Source organism: Gymnodraco acuticeps, unplaced genomic scaffold, assembly GCF_902827175.1.
Source record: "Gymnodraco acuticeps unplaced genomic scaffold, fGymAcu1.1, whole genome shotgun sequence".
NCBI classification, from domain to species: Eukaryota; Metazoa; Chordata; class Actinopteri; order Perciformes; family Bathydraconidae; genus Gymnodraco; species Gymnodraco acuticeps.
This window is the reverse complement of record NW_022992205.1, coordinates 1178308-1195519: the sequence shown is the minus strand read 5'-3', so window position 1 is coordinate 1195519 and position 17212 is coordinate 1178308. Positions and strand designations below refer to the sequence as shown.

Here is a 17212-nt window from a genome sequence, read left to right as displayed (position 1 = left end):
TTTAGGTCACGGTTCGGTTCGGTACGTTTTCGGTACAGCAGAAAAAATTATCACAAAACACTAAATATATATATATTTTTTAAAAATTATTATTAAACTGAATAATGTATTCAAATAAATACAAAATATAATAAAATAAACATTAAGGTGCAGCATTTCGATGAACTGAAATAATCTGTATTTGAACTTTACTGTACTAGTACTCACAAAACATAAACTATTAGTTTTGGGTTTTTAATTATTATTAAACTGAATATTCACTCAAATAAATACAAAATATAATAAAATAAACATTAAGGTGCAGCATTTCGATGAACTGAAATAATCTGTATTTGTACTAATACCTAAGTAGCCAGTTTGACATTATGACTTGCTTGTCATTGTATTTTCATGTTTTTTTAAAGAAAAATTAACTTGTCCACATTGCTTCCTGAAAGGGCAGATCTGCTGGCACTAACAATGTCTCCTGCTGTGGAGAACACCCTCTCGCTAGGGACAGAGGTAGCAGATACAGCCAGATAGCGCTTTGCTAACACGGCAACATAAGGATATTTGGCGTTTGTAATAGCTTTGGCTCGGTCTGAACTTTTTGCGAGTGGTGGAGAATTAAATGCTAGCGGGAGTTAGGTTTGCACAGTCTTTTTTCTTTTGGTACCGGTGATATTCACGTTCGGGTGATGCCTTTTCAAATTAGTGTGCAAGTTTGATGTATTGCCAGCCGCGTAACCAATTTTAGTTGAACAATGCCGACAAACAGCTTTGGTTCGGTCCACCTGTCTTTGCCCGTCATCCTTGTACGTAACTGCGAAACCAAAATGTTCCCAAACCGGAGACTTCAATGATGCTGGAGGATTTTCGAGCTCAACTTTATCTGCGTTCGCCATTTCGACAGTTCCTCAAATGACTGACTAAATTTGAACGCATCCCTCTGACCAGCTCTCATAGTATGCCTCTCGTCCAATGAAATGACTTGCTCGCTCTATGATATATACCTGAGATTACTTCCAGAAAGTTGTTCATGTTCTCAATTTTGTACGTTTAACGCTGTATTCGTTCGGTACACACGTGTACCGAACCAAAGGGCCCATACCGAATAATTTCAGTATGGGTACGTGTACCGTTACACCCCTAATTGATTGATATGATTGCGATTTAAATCAGCATATACTTCTGCCAGGGGATGCCACCCCACAAAATCTCCTGCCACCCTCTTGCCACCCCATGAATATTTGTCTAGATCCGCCCCTGCTAGCGAGCGACCCGAGACCACCTCTTTTAGCGGAGCAGAGGTATCGGACTGCTTCCACACCAATCCAACGAACCGCATCAAGGGGTTAACGCTACAGGGACCGATTCAATAGTACTAACCAAGCAGGTGTGAACGTGACCTAAGACTATGGTGCCTTAAGGTTTGGACAGAAAGGCTAGCGCTTGTTCCTTATAAATATAAAACATCTCTTTTAGAGAGACTACCAGTGGGAGACCATAATTGAAGGCAGTAATCAGTATAGCTTGGTTTCAGTCACGTGACTTCTATGACGCGCAAAATTCAAGTGGAGGTCAGGAAGTGAAAACGCAATCATTCATCAACGCAGGAATCATGGAGGACACCGACTATGTCAAACAATTAAATGAACCTGCACGCCGCAGATATCGTGAAAAAATCACAGCACACATCGGATACGATCCGTATCAGCTGAAAAAAAAACGACTTTTCTCGTGATTTATCCGATTTGCCCGCTGTCCAGGCGATGGATATCACCAGCTACCTCGTCCTTCATACCTCCTTCATAAAGCCTGGAAGGTTTCAACTACTTCGTGTGTGGATGGGTGAATGACTTCGGCACCAAAGAGGCATTAAACAAATGTCGCCTTGTTTTTGCCCGGGTGAGTGTTAACTACCTATACCTTCTTACCTCTAAGTAGCATTATTAGGAGACATCTAGCTAGCTAACTTTAGCTACATGGACTCATGTAAGGCAGGGTTACGGCTGTCGCCTTGCCTTCAGCATTAACTGGCCTGTGAGTGTATTGTATATGTGTATGTTTGTTATGTGTTTAGCTTAGGATATATTGTGTTTTGTGTGTATAGACAGCTCAGAGCCTTTGAACAGCCTGCACGTTGTTTATATCACTCTATGTTGAGGTTAATATTAAAAACAACCTCTTTACCAAGACCATCTGGTTATGTGTTGCTTGTGATGTTGTTAAATGTATGTTACCAACTCGCAAGTTGTGAACTGGAGCTTCAATTGTGTAGGTCAACCATTCCCAGAGGTCTGGAGAAACATCATTAAAAATGTGGATTGTAGCTAAAGAAGATGGAGAGGTTGTTACAGCACACTGTAACTGTATGGCTGGGTAAGTCATAAAATAAATATCCCAACCCAAAGCATATTTGACACAACACTTAAGCTCAGACAAAATAATGCCTGCTATAATATTCATGTTATACCATTACTAGCTTTTACGATCAATCTAGTTATTCTAGTATGTCTCTGTCTATACAGTTTGTCAGAATCCTGCTCACATGTTGGAGCAGTTCTGTTTGCAATCGAAGCAGGTGTGAAGATGAGAGAGACTGCATCCTGCACCACTGAGAAGTGCAAGTGGCTAATGCCATCACATGTCAAAAAGGTATTCAGACCCCAGTGGTCAGTCAGCTGTTCATGCATTCCTTGCCTTTCTCATTGTTACACTGCACCTACATGTATGTTCACATACATGTTGGTCTGTCTCTCACATGTGCAGATTCCTGCTGCTCCAGTTGCGATGATAGACTTTTCATCCGCAAAATCCAAAAAGCAAAAACTGGATGATGCCATTGCTGGAAGGACAGGTGAGAAGCACACATTTCAGCGTCCCACAGTCCAGGGTTCAAAATTGGAGCGAGGATCAGAGAGGTATATGCAGTTTTTCAAGACTTTGAGCAGAAATTCCCCAAGAAGTGCTGCACTGATGTCCAGGGAACCATATTACAGAGAATTTGTCCCTAAATCTGTGAGCAAGCTACCTAAACCACTACCTCAGTATAGGACACCAGAGATGCTACAGCTATCCCCAACAGAGTTGCAGAATGCATGCCAGGACTTCAGACAGGAAGAGCTGACACAGCCACAGGTCCAGGCAGTAGAGGAGGAGACCAGAAACCAGAGCTTATCAGCAATATGGTTTAGCCAAAGAGCAGGAAGGATCACAGCCTCAAGACTGAAGCAGGTTCTACAGACTAGTCTTGCACAGCCATCAAAGTCCTTGATCAAGTCCATATGCTACCCAGAGGCATACAAGTTCTCTACAGCTGCAACAAGGTATTTATTAGGGATTAGGGAGCCAATCAGAAAAGCAAACTCTATACAGTTTTTCTCAGACGCGGAGGGATACCGACTTGTTGTGAAAAGTAACTTACAATTCTACCCGTGGTATACGCTGATTATATCACGTATATCAGTAAGTTACAGTACAAGTAACTTATAACTAAATTCATTATCATTACAAAACATGATTCACAAAATATTCAATGCATACAAATACTGTGTGTGTGTGCGTGTGTGTGTGTGTGTGTGTGTGTGTGTGTGTGAGAGAGAGAGAGAGAGAGTCAGGTATGGATGCAAATACGAGGCAACTGCCATAAAGCAGTATGAAGGAGTACCAAGTCTGCACCACCAGGGTTTAAGCTGTAAAGACAGCGGGCTTTGGCTGAACCCTCAATGGCCATACATGGCAGCGTCGCCAGACGGAGGTGTCACGTGCACCTGCCATGGAACTGGTATCTGTGAGATAAAGGTAAGTTATTTGTTCAGTATTGTGCTACAGTAAAGCGAGTAAGTATAGGATTGTGACGTGATCCTGAGTCTGGGGATCCTCTCCCAATACATTTTGAGCTGCAGACACTTATTTACAGTACAATATATTACTTTTCTTTTCATTGAACTTTTAGTGCCCACACAGCAAACAAGAGGAGGCCAATCTTCGCCTGTGTGCTGGAGAACAGGGCTTCTGTCTCGTCAACGATAGGGGCACTGTGAAGCTGGACAGGAGACATGCCTACTACCATCAAATACAGGCTCAGCTCCACCTCGTTGATGTTGACTACTGCGACTTTGTTGTCTGGACTAAAAATGACCTCTTTGTAGAGAGAATTGTGCGTGATGTGGACCTGTGGGACAACATCATTCCCAGAGTTGAGCGTTTCTTCAGACTGTGTTCTCCCTGAAGTGTTGGAACAGCAACTTACAAGGGGAAAGGTAAAAGTCATAAAGAGTTGGTGTGCTCATTTTTTTCCACAAGAACATGTTAGTGCATAACTATCAGGTGACTAAAAGCCTCCTCTCCCTGTCTGCTATTCCATTTTTCAGTTTCAGTTGCAAGATGATCAGGAGGGAGAGAAGGCGAGATTACCAGCACCTGTGGTCTGTCCTGGTCCCGGAAGTTGTGGTTCTCTCCTTGTTGCATTATTATTACGTGCCGTAGTGGGTGCTGGTGTTTGGGTGGGTGTCTTTTTCTCTCTCCCTCTGATCTCCCCAGGTGCTCCCAATCTCCAATCAGCGCCTCCATATAGGACATGAGGAAGGTTGCAGTCGCTCTCCCCTTATCTTAAGCTTTGTTTGACAAGTTGGCTGGTGAGCCCTTTTTCGTTGTGTTAATTAAAAGACCACTTTATGGCGTCAGAGATCAGTTTCCTCTCCTTTTTCTCTCGGCCGGTTATGTTGTGTGTCGCTACTTCCCTTTGTACCCCTATATTTACAAGGGAACGTAACATTTGCACAGTGGCAGCTCTTTAACCTGCATTACAGCACCTTCATATTCACTGACCACACTCACTAGAGGAAGTAGGGCTGTGTGATATATTGCTATTGTAAAAAATATGTTTACTGAAAAGATTAAATGATACTAAGACTGAATAATACATGGTTTCTTATTTACATTTACAATAACCCTCAATGGCCATACATGGGAGCGTCACCAGACCAATGGTCATCTCTAGAATATTGTTGAATGAATTAAGCCTGAATGTAGATGAAAGTTGTATATTGAGTAGGGCTACACAATTTTCAACACAAAAAGATGTTTACTGAAAAGATTAAATGATACTGAATAATACATGGTTTCTTATTTACAAGACTACAGCTCCATGACTTTACTCCAATGGGACGACAGACACTGACAGATTAGACAAGGCACAGCAAATAACCCCAATCTTGTCAATTAATGCTAGTGCCTCACCTGGTTTTGTTAGCATGTGCTCTATGGGCACAGCCCTGCTTTGCAGAATCTGACTAATCCTATGAATCTTTCGACATGAATACGCACATTAGCTATTTTTCTTGTCTCTTCCACCTCGTATGCTGACAGCTGACTTTTCCCCCTGGTGAATGCAGGCATCTTTAGTGAAGCACAGTAAAATCCCACACTATCGGCAATATCGAACCCACGGTCTGCTAGGACAATATCTCCAGGTAACAGGTTTTTTAGGAGCCCACTCTGTATTGTGATCTGTTTATCACTAACTCTTCCTCCCCAGGCACAAGATATGTAGGTAACATAGCCTTGGGGAGCAACACCAATCAGAAATTTAACAGTATGGTGATGCTTGTAGTTGGACCATGTTTGTGCTCTAGCTAGTAAATTAGAGGGCCTCTCAATAAAAACTTCAAAACAGTCAACAATCACAGCAACTCTACATCCAAATGCCTGTCTGAATCCCATTGGCATTGTAGCTTGAAGTACATGTCGCTCTGGCCACTCAATTATAAATTCTGTACTCTCGTGAAGTATGTCAATTAACTTATGCCAAATTCTAGAAGCAGTGGAGAGAGAGATGTTGAACCTGAAAGCCAAATCTTTCAGAGGGAGATTTAGTCTCAGCCTCAGCAAAACTAAAATGAACTGTTCAAATTTGGAGAGCACAGACATAGGTGATGTAGGGCTCGCACAGTTGAAAAACCTGAAGTAAAACTAAGAAGTTGGGGAGCCCGGTGTAAAACTTTGTTTTCTCTTCGTTGTTCTCAAAGGACTCCTGGTTGAACTTTGTGTCCAGTGCCTTTGTCCGAAGATCTCCCAGCTCTGTTGTGTTCTGTCTCAGAACATCCTCCATCCTCTCGATGTCCTCCATCGTTAAATCAGTCTGGCATCCTGCATCTGCATACAATATAGCAGTAGCAAGCATAATTAGTTATTTAAAATAGTCAAATATGAATGTGAATTTTTGTGAAGTTATCTTTTTGACAACCTTTTTACAGACATGCAAGTTCTCTGTTCCAATTATTGCAGATTTTCAAATTAGTGCTCTATTTTCTAAACCTAATTCAAAGTTTGCATTGATTTTCTGACAATCACATTTGTAATATTTAATAATAATGCTGGTGGTTAATTTACCTTGTTGGTCATTTAATATCCCACTGGTGTCCTCTGGTTGTGGGCTGTCAGATGGGGGCTGCGTCGGTTCTGGGCTCTCGGTTGTCTGCAGGAGATCCAACAAAGCCTCTACACATTCTGATTGTCTTTGTTGGTCTTCCTTGAGCTCCATCCACTGCTCTCGTCGAAGAGATGCCTCTGATCTGGGCTTACTTGTTGTGTGGTAACCGAGGCTAACAGTGGGAGCCCAGTCTACCGACTCAACGTCACCCAAAGTGCTAGGGCACCCTAAAAAGTCCCAACAAAGTCCATATTAGACTACAGGTAACTTAAACATGATCAGTATTACTAAGTAAATACGCATTTAACCACAACCCAATAATACCTAAACAAAGCCACAAAAACCAAGTTAGCTAATACCTCTGATGAAGTGGTCGCTGCAGACCCGTGCATTAGACGACTCTGCTCCTCCCGACCGCAGATGTAGGTTTGAAAGCCATTTTTTCCGGCGTTCTTCGGTTAGCCTCTTAAATTGCTCAGCTATATGGACGACAACCTTCGGCACTCGGTAAAACCTCTTGTTTTTCTCTCGGCCGGATCGATTGGAACAACCGTAAACTACACAACACACCGGCATTTTCACAATGGTAACAGCAGCTAGATCCTCTGTAGAAAATTACTTCCTGACCTCCAATGGAATTTCGCGCCAAAGGAACGCAACGGTGTGACGTCACGTGAAACCAAGCTATTGAATGTATTACAAGTCTAAATAACGTAGAGCACGTTGAACATTTGGAAAGGGGGTAAATAAATAACATGAATTGTAATTATGGCTGTTCTGATGCGGGACAGCTTGTCTGGTAGTAGTGAAGCTTGCATCAGCACACTATCGAGAATGATACCGATAATTCTAGACGTGTGGAAGGGATTCCAGTTCCTGTTCTGAAAGAGGTAGGCCTAGCTGTTAAAAAGTTTTATCTGGGAAAGTTAACTAGGAAATGGTTAAAAGATGGACACCAAGGGGTGCTTGCAGGTGTTGCAGAGAATCCAGCATACTGCTTCTGATGAGGTGTCAAAGAAACGTGGGCTACTATGGAAACCAAATGCACATTTGATTGTAAAACCTTAAAATATATATGCCACAGAAGGCATATGGGATGTCTGCTTTCCCTGCCATGTCATCTACAGAGCAAAGAAACGGGAAAATCTTTAGTAGTTATTAATACTCTTAACAGAATAATCGTGAGGAACTAACGGCTCAAGAAACGTTGCTAGAATAATTCCTCCTAGCACTAGGCTAGGGGCCTGTCGTGTTTTTAAACGTTTAAATAGCAGCACGTGTAATACTCCTGGCTCCTTCAGTGCAAACTTCAGTCTTGAGTGCAGGTTTCAACAGACATGGGTCCCTGGGAGCCAGCCTAACCTGCTAAGAAACCTTGATTTAAGCCTGTGATAAGGTCATTTGACGAACATCTGTGATTAGAAAGAGCTTGAAAACGATTTGCAGCATGTGGCCTCCTGAGGCACACCCAGCGAGGGGCAGAATATTGCAGGTAGAGCTTAATTCCTGTAAGGAAAAACTCTTCTTTGGTAGGTGATTAAATGTACATGGCCGCTTGGCAGAGAATGATTCATGGTATTCATAGAAAAGACACTGTTGGAGAGATTGAAGTCTAAAATGATGGTCAAAAATGTATCGAGCTTCCCTTCATATTCCCGTGATGGAAATTATTAATTTATTTCCATTTTTAATTTAATTGATTTATAGTAGTATAAATACTTATACACATACAACTTCTGTATAATTGCCTCAAATATGACTTACTGCAGGCCAAATATTTCCATAATAAAACATTGCTTATGCAGAATAGTATTATATACCTGCCAAGATGCAGGGGGCAGGAAGCTAGAACTCGTGGCTGGATCTGGGACTCCAATTCCCAGAATCCTCGGGAGTGTGACGTCAGTGGCACAAGTGGTTGAACGCGGAAGTAGAAACATTTGTTTACATGCAGGCAGAGGAAATCGAGTTTGTTCACGGGAATATATCGTGCAATTAAAGGCTTCAAGCGCTGATTTTACTTCGAGAAGGTAGGACAGGGAGGCAGGTACTTTGGGAATGCCGGGGTCAGCTTGCTCCTGCCTTTTTTGGTGTTTAATTACCCGCCGACCGAGAGACTCTTAGCTGACACACAAGAAAGGGGTTGTTACCGGAGCTGGCGTAGAACTCGGGACTTCCTCTGGCCCAAAGGATATTAAAAGCTACTCCAGATGAGTACGGAAGGGACACCTGAATGTGTGTCGTGCGGGAGCTGTGGCTCGTTCCAGCGGTGTCTGAACCATGCTCTGAGCTAGCCTGTGTTTCGGGAATGAGGCATTTCTTACGGCTTCTTCCGTATGATGATTCGGTTCCAGAGTCGGAGATTGCAATAGACATTTGCAAGGACAGCACCGGCAGGCAAGCAGCAGCAACATGAAACACAGCAGGAACATGAACGCAGCAATAGCAAGTGAACACAGCAGCAGGCAAGCAGCAGCGACGTAGAGGTAGCTGCGGCAATAGCAGCAGCAAGCAATGCATGGAGAGAGATCTGCAGGTTAAATAGAGCGGCATATTAAGGAGACTCTGTTTGGTTGGTTGTAGAGTGGCAAGGGGCGTTATGTATGAATGCAGCATAAGTGCTCGAGTTGACTGCCTGAACTAGCTCGCAGGCTTCGCCTCATACATGGGCAATCCATTCTGTGAAATAAGCAGTGAATATCTTCTTGTACTGGATACTAGAGACCTTGCAGATGCAACAGTCATTGACACTCTGAACCAGATTGAGAAACTCGGACAGGACGGGTATGACACCTACAGTGGAGGAAATAATTTGATCCCTTGCCGATTTTGTAAATTCACCCACTTACAAATAAATGAACAGTCTATAATTGTAATGGTAGGTGTATTTGAACAGTGAGAGTAAGAATATAAAAAAAAATCCAGAAAATTACATTATATAAAAGATGAACAATTATTTGCATTTAACTGTGGGAAATAAGTATTTGATCCCCTTGCAAAAAACAAGGATTCTGGCTCCCACAGACCGGTTACATAAGTCCATTTCCTTTAGGAAAGTACCCCTCATATCAACTTGTTACCTGTATAAAAGACACCAGTCCACAGAATCAATCAATCAGATTCCAACCTCTCCACCATGGGCAAGACTAAAGAGCTGTCTAAGGACTTCAGGGACAAGATTGTAGACCTGCACTTGGCTGGGATTGGCTACAAAACCATCAGCAAGCAGCTTGGGGAGAAGGTGACAACTGTTGGTGCGATTATTCGGAAATGGAAGGAAAAAGATGGACATCAATCAACAATCAATCACCCTCGGTCTGGGAATCCACACAAGATCTCACTGGCAATGATTCTATATTTATTAGACTATTAAAAAAAAGATCATGCTCCAAATAAGTGGGGGTACGGCTTACCCCCGCGTCCAACGCACACTACACCACTGGTGAAAACTACCCTTGGATGATCGGTTAGTAGACTAAAAGCTTTAGGAATCCAAAGTACAACATATAATAAGTACCCTGTATCAAGATTGATGCCAAAAAAGTTAAATTTGACATTTTTAGAAAGATTTAGCAAAAAAAAAACACTTCTGGGGTCATTTGGGTGGATTTTCCATATCTCTGGCCCCCCTTTGTCGATTTAGCTGATTGACATCTGTTTCTGACCATTAGAGCCAATATAATCGAAGGGGGATTTCCCCACACACACACATGGTAAAACAAAAAGGTGGGGGCTTCGCAGACGCAGTTTTGCATGAGAGTGAAGCTATAGAGCTATAGCTCTAGCTCTGACATCTGGAAACGGAAAAGCAGGTTTATTGCTTATGGATTATCAGAAATAATTCAAAGGGACACAGACACATTGGATTAACCTATGGATTAACTTCAGCAGCGTTTTTATCGTTTTAATGCCTTTGAAGACCACTTTTGACCAGACTATGACACAGGTAAACCATGTTAGCGTTTTTAGCTACCTAGTGCCACATGTTTTGATGTCTGTTCTTGTTATTATCTCCGCGAGTTCGTATAATTGAGTGATGAGGGTACCCTTCAATTCTGTGTCACCTCACGATGTGAAACGAGGTCATGGATGTGCAGAAAATATAAATAATAAGGTTTTGTGAGTGAATTTCGGTGCAGTAATCTGTTAGCATTTTTCGCTCGTTGCTAATTCAGAGGCTCAGCGTTAGCATTGTGGGTTTTATTTAAAAAAAATTAAAATAATGATCAATTAGATGAGTTTTGATTGATTGATTGATTGCAAAGTTTATTAACAGCTTGTATATTGGGTACAGTACAGCTCAAAACATACAATTGTTAAGGGGATGCAGACCAGAGAAAGACTTTTGTCTTGTTTACATCAGGGTCCCCCATTTCCAATTCATCATATCATTTAAGACATATAAGACATATTTGACATACAGATGGCTTATTTACAATTTACATACAGGTGGTTTTTTACATACAGATTGCTTATTTACGATTTTCATTTTAGATTTCGTTCTAATACATCCTAACCGGACATTTAAGACATACCAAGTCGACAGATATACAGTTAGTAACAGAGTCTAAAATGCGAGTATATACATAGATGGGGGGAGGAAGCTGTCCATTGAATGACAGGTTGAGATTTGTACCATTACCGGGGCCAGTTTTGCAATGCTCTCCCCCGAAGGTGCTCTTTAAGAGAGGTTTTGAAGGTAAGTATAGTTTTACTTTCCTTTACAGTTGTGGGAAGAGCGTTCCACCTTGATGTGGCATAATTGCAAAACGTGTATTCCCCCTTTTTTGTGCCAAATCTGGGTTTCACATGATTTGTGGAGCTTCCTCTGGTGTTATGATCATGGTATTCCTTGACCTTTGGGAAGAATTTTGACATGTACATGGGTACCATAGAGGTGTAGTGGATCTTGTAGACCAGGCCCATTGCAAGTAGCTGTACTCTGTCGTCTACTCTAAGCCATCCTAGGTTGTCAAAGTGGGCAGAGGTGAGGTGGGTTCTAGATGAAAGGTCAAGCAGTAGTCTGACCAATTTATTTTGCGATGTTTGAAGTTTTATTTTTAGCGCCTTGGAGGTGCTATGGTACCATGACGTGCAGGCATAGTCATAGTACCCTTGAATGAGTGCTCCTGCCAGAGTTTTCAGGGTGTTCTTGTTTACCAGAGAGGAGATCTGGTATAGGATTCTAGTTCTTTGATTGACTTTTTTTATTACATTGGATGCCACTTTGTCACAGGAGAGGTTTGCCTCAAGAATAGATCCTAGGTATGTAATTTCCTTCTTACTTGTGACAATAATGTCACCCACTGCAACTGAGAAGTCGTCGGATTTGCTGAGATTATGTTTCGAACCGAAGAGAATGGACTCTGTTTTACCCAGGTGTAATGATAATTTATTATCGGCGAGCCAGGTGCAGATTCTGCCGAGCTCGGAGCTGAGGGTTTTTTCAACCTGCAATCTGCTCCTGTCAGAGACCAGCAGGGCTGAGTCGTCCGCGAACAGGAACAAGTTGCAGTCACATGCTGATGACATGTCATTTACATAAATTAGGAACAGTAACGGAGTTTCTTCCCGTTACATGGATATAAAAACATTCATAGTTTATTAAGTTAAGCCCCGAGCCTGTTTTTCAGGTCTCAGGCTAAAAAATGACATTCCCAGAACAAATGACCATATATGTTATATTGCAGGTCTCCCTTCAAAAAGAGATTTATGATCTCAATGGGACCAATCTGATTAAGTTGAAACCTTACAGTACCCGCCCTCTTACGGACGGCTCCAGACATACCTGAAGCCTGAGACTGTTCTCTATCGAAGTCAGATATAAGGGTCTTGTCCACAATGAAGCTGCCTGGGATCCAACACCTCCCCTCTAATCCATACCCTACCCAGTCAACCAAGAACTGTCTACCTCTGCCCCTCTTCCTTTCAGACAGTATTTTGTCCACAGTGTACACTTGACCTCCGTCGACAATCCGGGGAGGTGGAGGGGGCGTGGAGGCGGGGACCAGTCTGCTCTCTTTTACTGGTTTTAACTTGCTTACATGAAACGTGGGGTGGACCTTGATGGACTTTCAAACATCCTGGAGAGTGCATTCCATTCTGCGAACCAGGTCGATATGACAGAGTGAACCTAAATCTATTAAAGAACAAAGCCCATCTGGCCTGCCTAGAGTTCAGACGTTTGACCTTCCTGATGTATTGCAGGTTTTTATGATCCGTCCAGACCAGGAAATCCTGCTCCGCTCCCTCCAACCAGTGCCGCCACTCCTCCAAAGCAATCTTCACAGCCAACAGTTCCCGATTTCCCACGTCGTAATTCCTCTCAGCAGAAGATAGCTTACGGGAGAGATATGCACACGGATGAAGCTTGTTGTCCCCCGCTGACCTCTGGGACAGTATAGCTCCAACGCCGTCGTTGGAGGCATCCACTTCCACCACAAACTGTCGGTGGCGATCAGGTACAGTCAGGATGGGAGCTGTGGTGAACCTCCTCTTCAGTTCCAGGAAAGATTTCTCTGCCTGTGGATTCCACACAAACTGAACATGGGAAGAGGTAAGGACATGGAGAGGAGAGGCAATAGCACTGAAATTGCGTATGAACCGTCTGTAAAAGTTAGCAAACCCCAGGAATTGCTGAACTTTCTTTCTAGAGTCTGGCGTGGGCCACTTAGCCACGTCACTGACCTTAGCTGGGTCCATTTCCACCTTGTTAGGGTAAATCACAAAGCCCAAAAATGCCACGGAGTTCACATGAAACTCGCATTTTTCGGCTTTTACAAACAAATGGTTAGCCAGGAGTCTCTGAAGAACAAGGTGAACATGGTTAACATGAGTTTTCTTATCTGGAGAAAAGATGAGAATATCATTGAGATACACCTTCCGGCGCAGACTGAAAACTCATCTCTTTCGACTCCACTTCGAGCGATAGAACTATTAACAAAGCACTTATATACTAATAAAGGGCTGGCTTATCTAAAGCCAGTTGAGTAGCACTTGAAATGTTTTTTCTCTATGAAGCCTGATGTACTTATATGATTCTGTTTTCTTCAAGTTTGTATTTTGTTGGTCGAACGCACTTATTGTAAGTCGCTTTGGATAAAAGCGTCAGCTAAATGCAATGTAATGTAATGTAATGTAATACACAAAACAGAAAACATTCAGGAAATCTCTTAACACATCATTAATGAGGGCTTGGAAAACAGCAGGTGCATTACAAAGTCCAAAAGGCATCACCAAATATTCGTAATGTCCCGTAGGTGTATTGAAACCTGTTTTCCACTCATCCCCCTCCCGGATGCGCACAAGATGATATTAGGGCTGCACGGTATTGAAAAAAACTGACATCGCGGTTTTTTCCCCCCCTGCGGTATATATCGCGTTTTTTTTAACCTGTTAAACCCCAAAGTCCCGGCGGGTACTTTACTTTTTTTTTTCACGACAGTGTCTCAGGGGATCGTAATATTTAAAAACCTATTAATGTGTTATACCAGATTAACGGAAATAATCTCAGCTAACTGACGATACAAACCATTTTATACCAAAACAAAACACAAGTCTCATAAGAAGCATCTAAATGACCCCTGAGCGAAAAATGCTAACGCACTTTGGCACAGAACTCAAGATAAAAGTACCCTTATTATTACTTATCGTAGCTGCACTTACAAGATATCCGATTAAAGCTGAGGTTCCACAGATTATTTAGGTATATAGTATCATCACTGAGTGATCTGAACTCGGACAGGGGAAGCAAACACAGACATCACAACACGTACCTTTACGTAGCTTCGAGGGGAGATGTCTCACCGTAGCTGTCAATCTGATCAAAAGACGTGTTCAATGGCATTACAACGAGAAAGACAAAACGCGGCTGAATCGGTTAATCCATAGGTTTTTAACGTCTCTGTATAAAAAAATGATTTAATTTATAATCCATAATTCCATTTGTATGTAAATATCGCAGAGCAAAAGTTAGCTGCTAATGGTAGCCACCATAGTGCTGCTGCTTCCGGTCTCGGCTATGCGGAAGTCTCTCACACACACATTACCAAATAAGGACTGTGTGATTTCCCCTTGATTCCATTGGCTCTGACGGTCAGAAAGAGATGTCACATGTCAAAATCCAGCAAGGTGGGCCAGAGATATGGAAAATCCACCCAAATGGCCCCAAAAGAGGGTTTTTTTGGTGCTAAATCTGTCTAAAAAGGTCAAATATCAGGGGAAGTTCTACACACACCAACACATGAACAAATAAGGAGTGAGAGTGACGACGCGTAGCCAAAACCGGAAGCTGCATACCACCAAGGTGGCTACCATTAGCAGCTAACTTTTGTGATCCGATTTTTACATAAAAATTGAATTATGGATTATAAACAATTGCTTCAAAGCCACAGATACATTATCAACCTATGGATCAACCGATTCAGCCGCGTTTTTTCTTTCTCGTTTTATGCCATTGAACACGTCTTTTGATCAGATTGACAGCTACGGTGAGACGATCTCCCGTAAAAGCTCCGTAAAAGGTACGTGTTGTGATTTCTGTGTTTGGTTCCCCTGTTGCGAGATCGGATCGCTTAGATACTATACTTAAATAATCTGTGGAGTCTCAGCTTTAATCGGATATATTGTATGTGCAGTTTCGATAAGTAATAAGGGTATCTTTATTTTGAATTCTGTGCTAAAGTGCGTTAGCATTTTTTTTTTAAATGAATAAAACCGCACGTCCCTGCAGTGTGAATACCGCGCATGCGCATACCGCGGTTATCGCCATGACACGGTATATCGTTCAGCCCTAGATGATATGCATTCCTTAAGTCAAGCTTGGTAAATATCTTGGCTCCCTGTAACAGATCGAATGCCGTAGAGATGAGTGGAAGGGGATATCTGTTCTTAACTGTGATCTGATTAAGTGGACTGTAATCAATACAGGGCCTTAATGAACCGTCCTTTTTCCCTACAAAAAAGAAACCTGCTGCTGCTGGGGATGATGATGGCCGAATCAAGCCAGCTTTGAGTGATGATCCGATATACTCTTCCATGGCCTCCCTTTCAGGACCAGAGAGAGAATACAACCGTCCTTTGGGGATAGTAGAGCCAGAGAGAAGGTCTATGGGGCAATCATACGGTCTATGGGGAGGCAAGGAAGTAGCTCGTGTTTTGTTAAAAACCTCCTTAATGTCAAGGTAACACTCTGGCACTTTGGATAAGTCAGGAAAGTCAGAATGTTCAGAAGAAGTGACACTGTCCCTATCTGACGCCTGTTTAAAGTTCCCAGATCTGTGCGGTCCACTCGAAACTGTATGAGAGGCTAAACATGAACGAGAGCACTCACTCCCCCACCCCTTAACCTTTCCTGTAAGCCAGTCAATGTGAGGGTTATGTTTAACAAGCCAAGGGTAACCCAAAATGAGAGGCTGTTGAGCTGAGTTAAATAAATGAAAGCTAATATGCTCACGGTGCTCCTGATCTATGACAATTTCTATGGGTTCTGTGCGATGAGTAACTGTACATAAAAGGCGGCCATCCAACGCGCTAGCCTCTAATGGCTGATCTAAAAGGACAATGTTTAAGTTCAACTCTTTAGCCAGCTCCCAGTCTAACAAGCTCTCATCAGCCCCAGAATGAATGAATGCATCCTGAGTCACAGTCTTATCATTCAGTTTCATTTGTACCTCAGTCAGTCTTCTCGAGGAAGGGTCGAAAGAAGTCACTCGGCTCACCAGCGTCCCTCTTCCCGCTGATGAGCCTGATCTTTTGCCGGACAGGCTGCCAGAACATGCTGGCCGCAGTAGAAACACAGCCGCTCCCGCTGACGCTCCTCCGGGGTGAGTTTGGCTCTTCCGAGCTGCATCTGTTCCTCCGCGGCGCTAGGGGCCGCTGGTCGCTCTGGAGACGAAGTCCGGGTATTACTCCGCCAACCGTAGTGTTCCCTCTGTAACTCCCGTCCGAACAGTGGAGTGGAAGCTGCGTTCTCCCCTCTCTCCCGACGTCTCTCTGCTAGACGTTGGTCCACCCGGATAGCCATGGCGATGAGCGAGTCCAATTCTACAGGCAACTCTAATGGAGCTAACTGATCCTTTATGGGATCCGCTAATCCATGCAGAAACGCATCAAAAAGAGCCGCTGAGTTCCATCCACTCTCCGCTGCCAGGGTCCGGAATTCGATCGCGTAATTCGCCACTCTCCTCTGCCGTTGTTTGATGTTCACCAGGGCTCTCGCTGACTCTCTCCCGGGTGCTGTCTGGTCAAAAATGTTTTTCATAGAATCCATGAATAACCTAAACGACTGGCAAACAGGCGAGTCTCGGGCCCATTCTGCTGTTGCCCAGGCTCCCGCTCTTCCCGTCAAGTGAGATACTATGAAAGCTACCTTAGCTTGATCTGTGGGAAATGGCTGATGTTTGAAATGGAGATCGCACTGTATCAGGAATGGACGACAGTTTCCAGAATCCCCGGAGAACTTCTCCGGTGAAGCGAGGCGGAGTGAAGACGATGGCATGGGTATTTGAACGGGGATCTCAGCAAACCCGACCTCCGCTGGACCGGAAAACTCTGCCGCAGGAACAGCAGGACGTGCCTCGAGGTGCGTAAGTATGTCACGCATTTTCTCCGCCAGGTGATTTATTTCCGTTGTCACTGTTGACTGGAAGTGGTGCTGACGGGCATTTAAGTCCTGAACCCCCTGATTTATTGTTGTCAGCGGTTCCTCATGTTGATACAGGCGTGTTCCTTGCGCCTGCAAAGCCGTCTTTAACACGGTGGAATCGGCTGTGTCCATCTTGTTTGGTCGGTTCGTTC

The 17212-nt window shown here is 43.3% G+C and overlaps 2 protein-coding genes across 2 annotated transcripts; one reads left to right on the top strand and one right to left on the bottom strand.

The window, feature by feature from the left end:
* Positions 1-2307: 2307 nt before the first annotated feature.
* Positions 2308-3516, top strand: LOC117539426. Its single transcript, XM_034205608.1, has 3 exons — positions 2308-2361; positions 2511-2637; positions 2752-3516. Exons 1-3 carry the CDS (start codon positions 2354-2356, stop codon positions 3472-3474), a joined length of 858 nt encoding a protein of 285 aa, XP_034061499.1. The 5' UTR covers positions 2308-2353; the 3' UTR covers positions 3475-3516.
* A 2374-nt stretch (positions 3517-5890) lies between these two features.
* Positions 5891-16439, bottom strand: LOC117539473. Its single transcript, XM_034205659.1, has 4 exons — positions 16173-16439; positions 12460-13219; positions 6376-6642; positions 5891-6138 (listed from the first exon to the last, which is right to left on the bottom strand). The coding sequence occupies exons 1-4, from the start codon at positions 16437-16439 to the stop codon at positions 5891-5893; spliced, it is 1542 nt and encodes a 513-aa protein (XP_034061550.1).
* Positions 16440-17212: the final 773 nt, after the last annotated feature.

What these genes read in the sequence shown, in the direction of transcription:
- LOC117539426 (XM_034205608.1), top strand. An exon ending in TGCCATCACATGTCAAAAAG is followed by an intron (nt 2,638 to 2,751) that starts GTATTCAGACCC and finishes TCACATGTGCAG; the next exon opens with ATTCCTGCTGCTCCAGTTGC.
- LOC117539473 (XM_034205659.1), bottom strand. Translation starts at nt 16,439, where the DNA reads ATGGCTATCCGGGTGGACCAACGTCTAGCAGAGAGACGTCGGGAGAGA. An exon ending in ATGTTCTGGCAGCCTGTCCG is followed by an intron (nt 13,220 to 16,172) that starts GCAAAAGATCAG and finishes CTTGTTCTTCAG; the next exon opens with AGACTCCTGGCTAACCATTT. An exon ending in AGGTCCACCCCACGTTTCAT is followed by an intron (nt 6,643 to 12,459) that starts GTAAGCAAGTTA and finishes GGGACTTTTTAG; the next exon opens with GGTGCCCTAGCACTTTGGGT.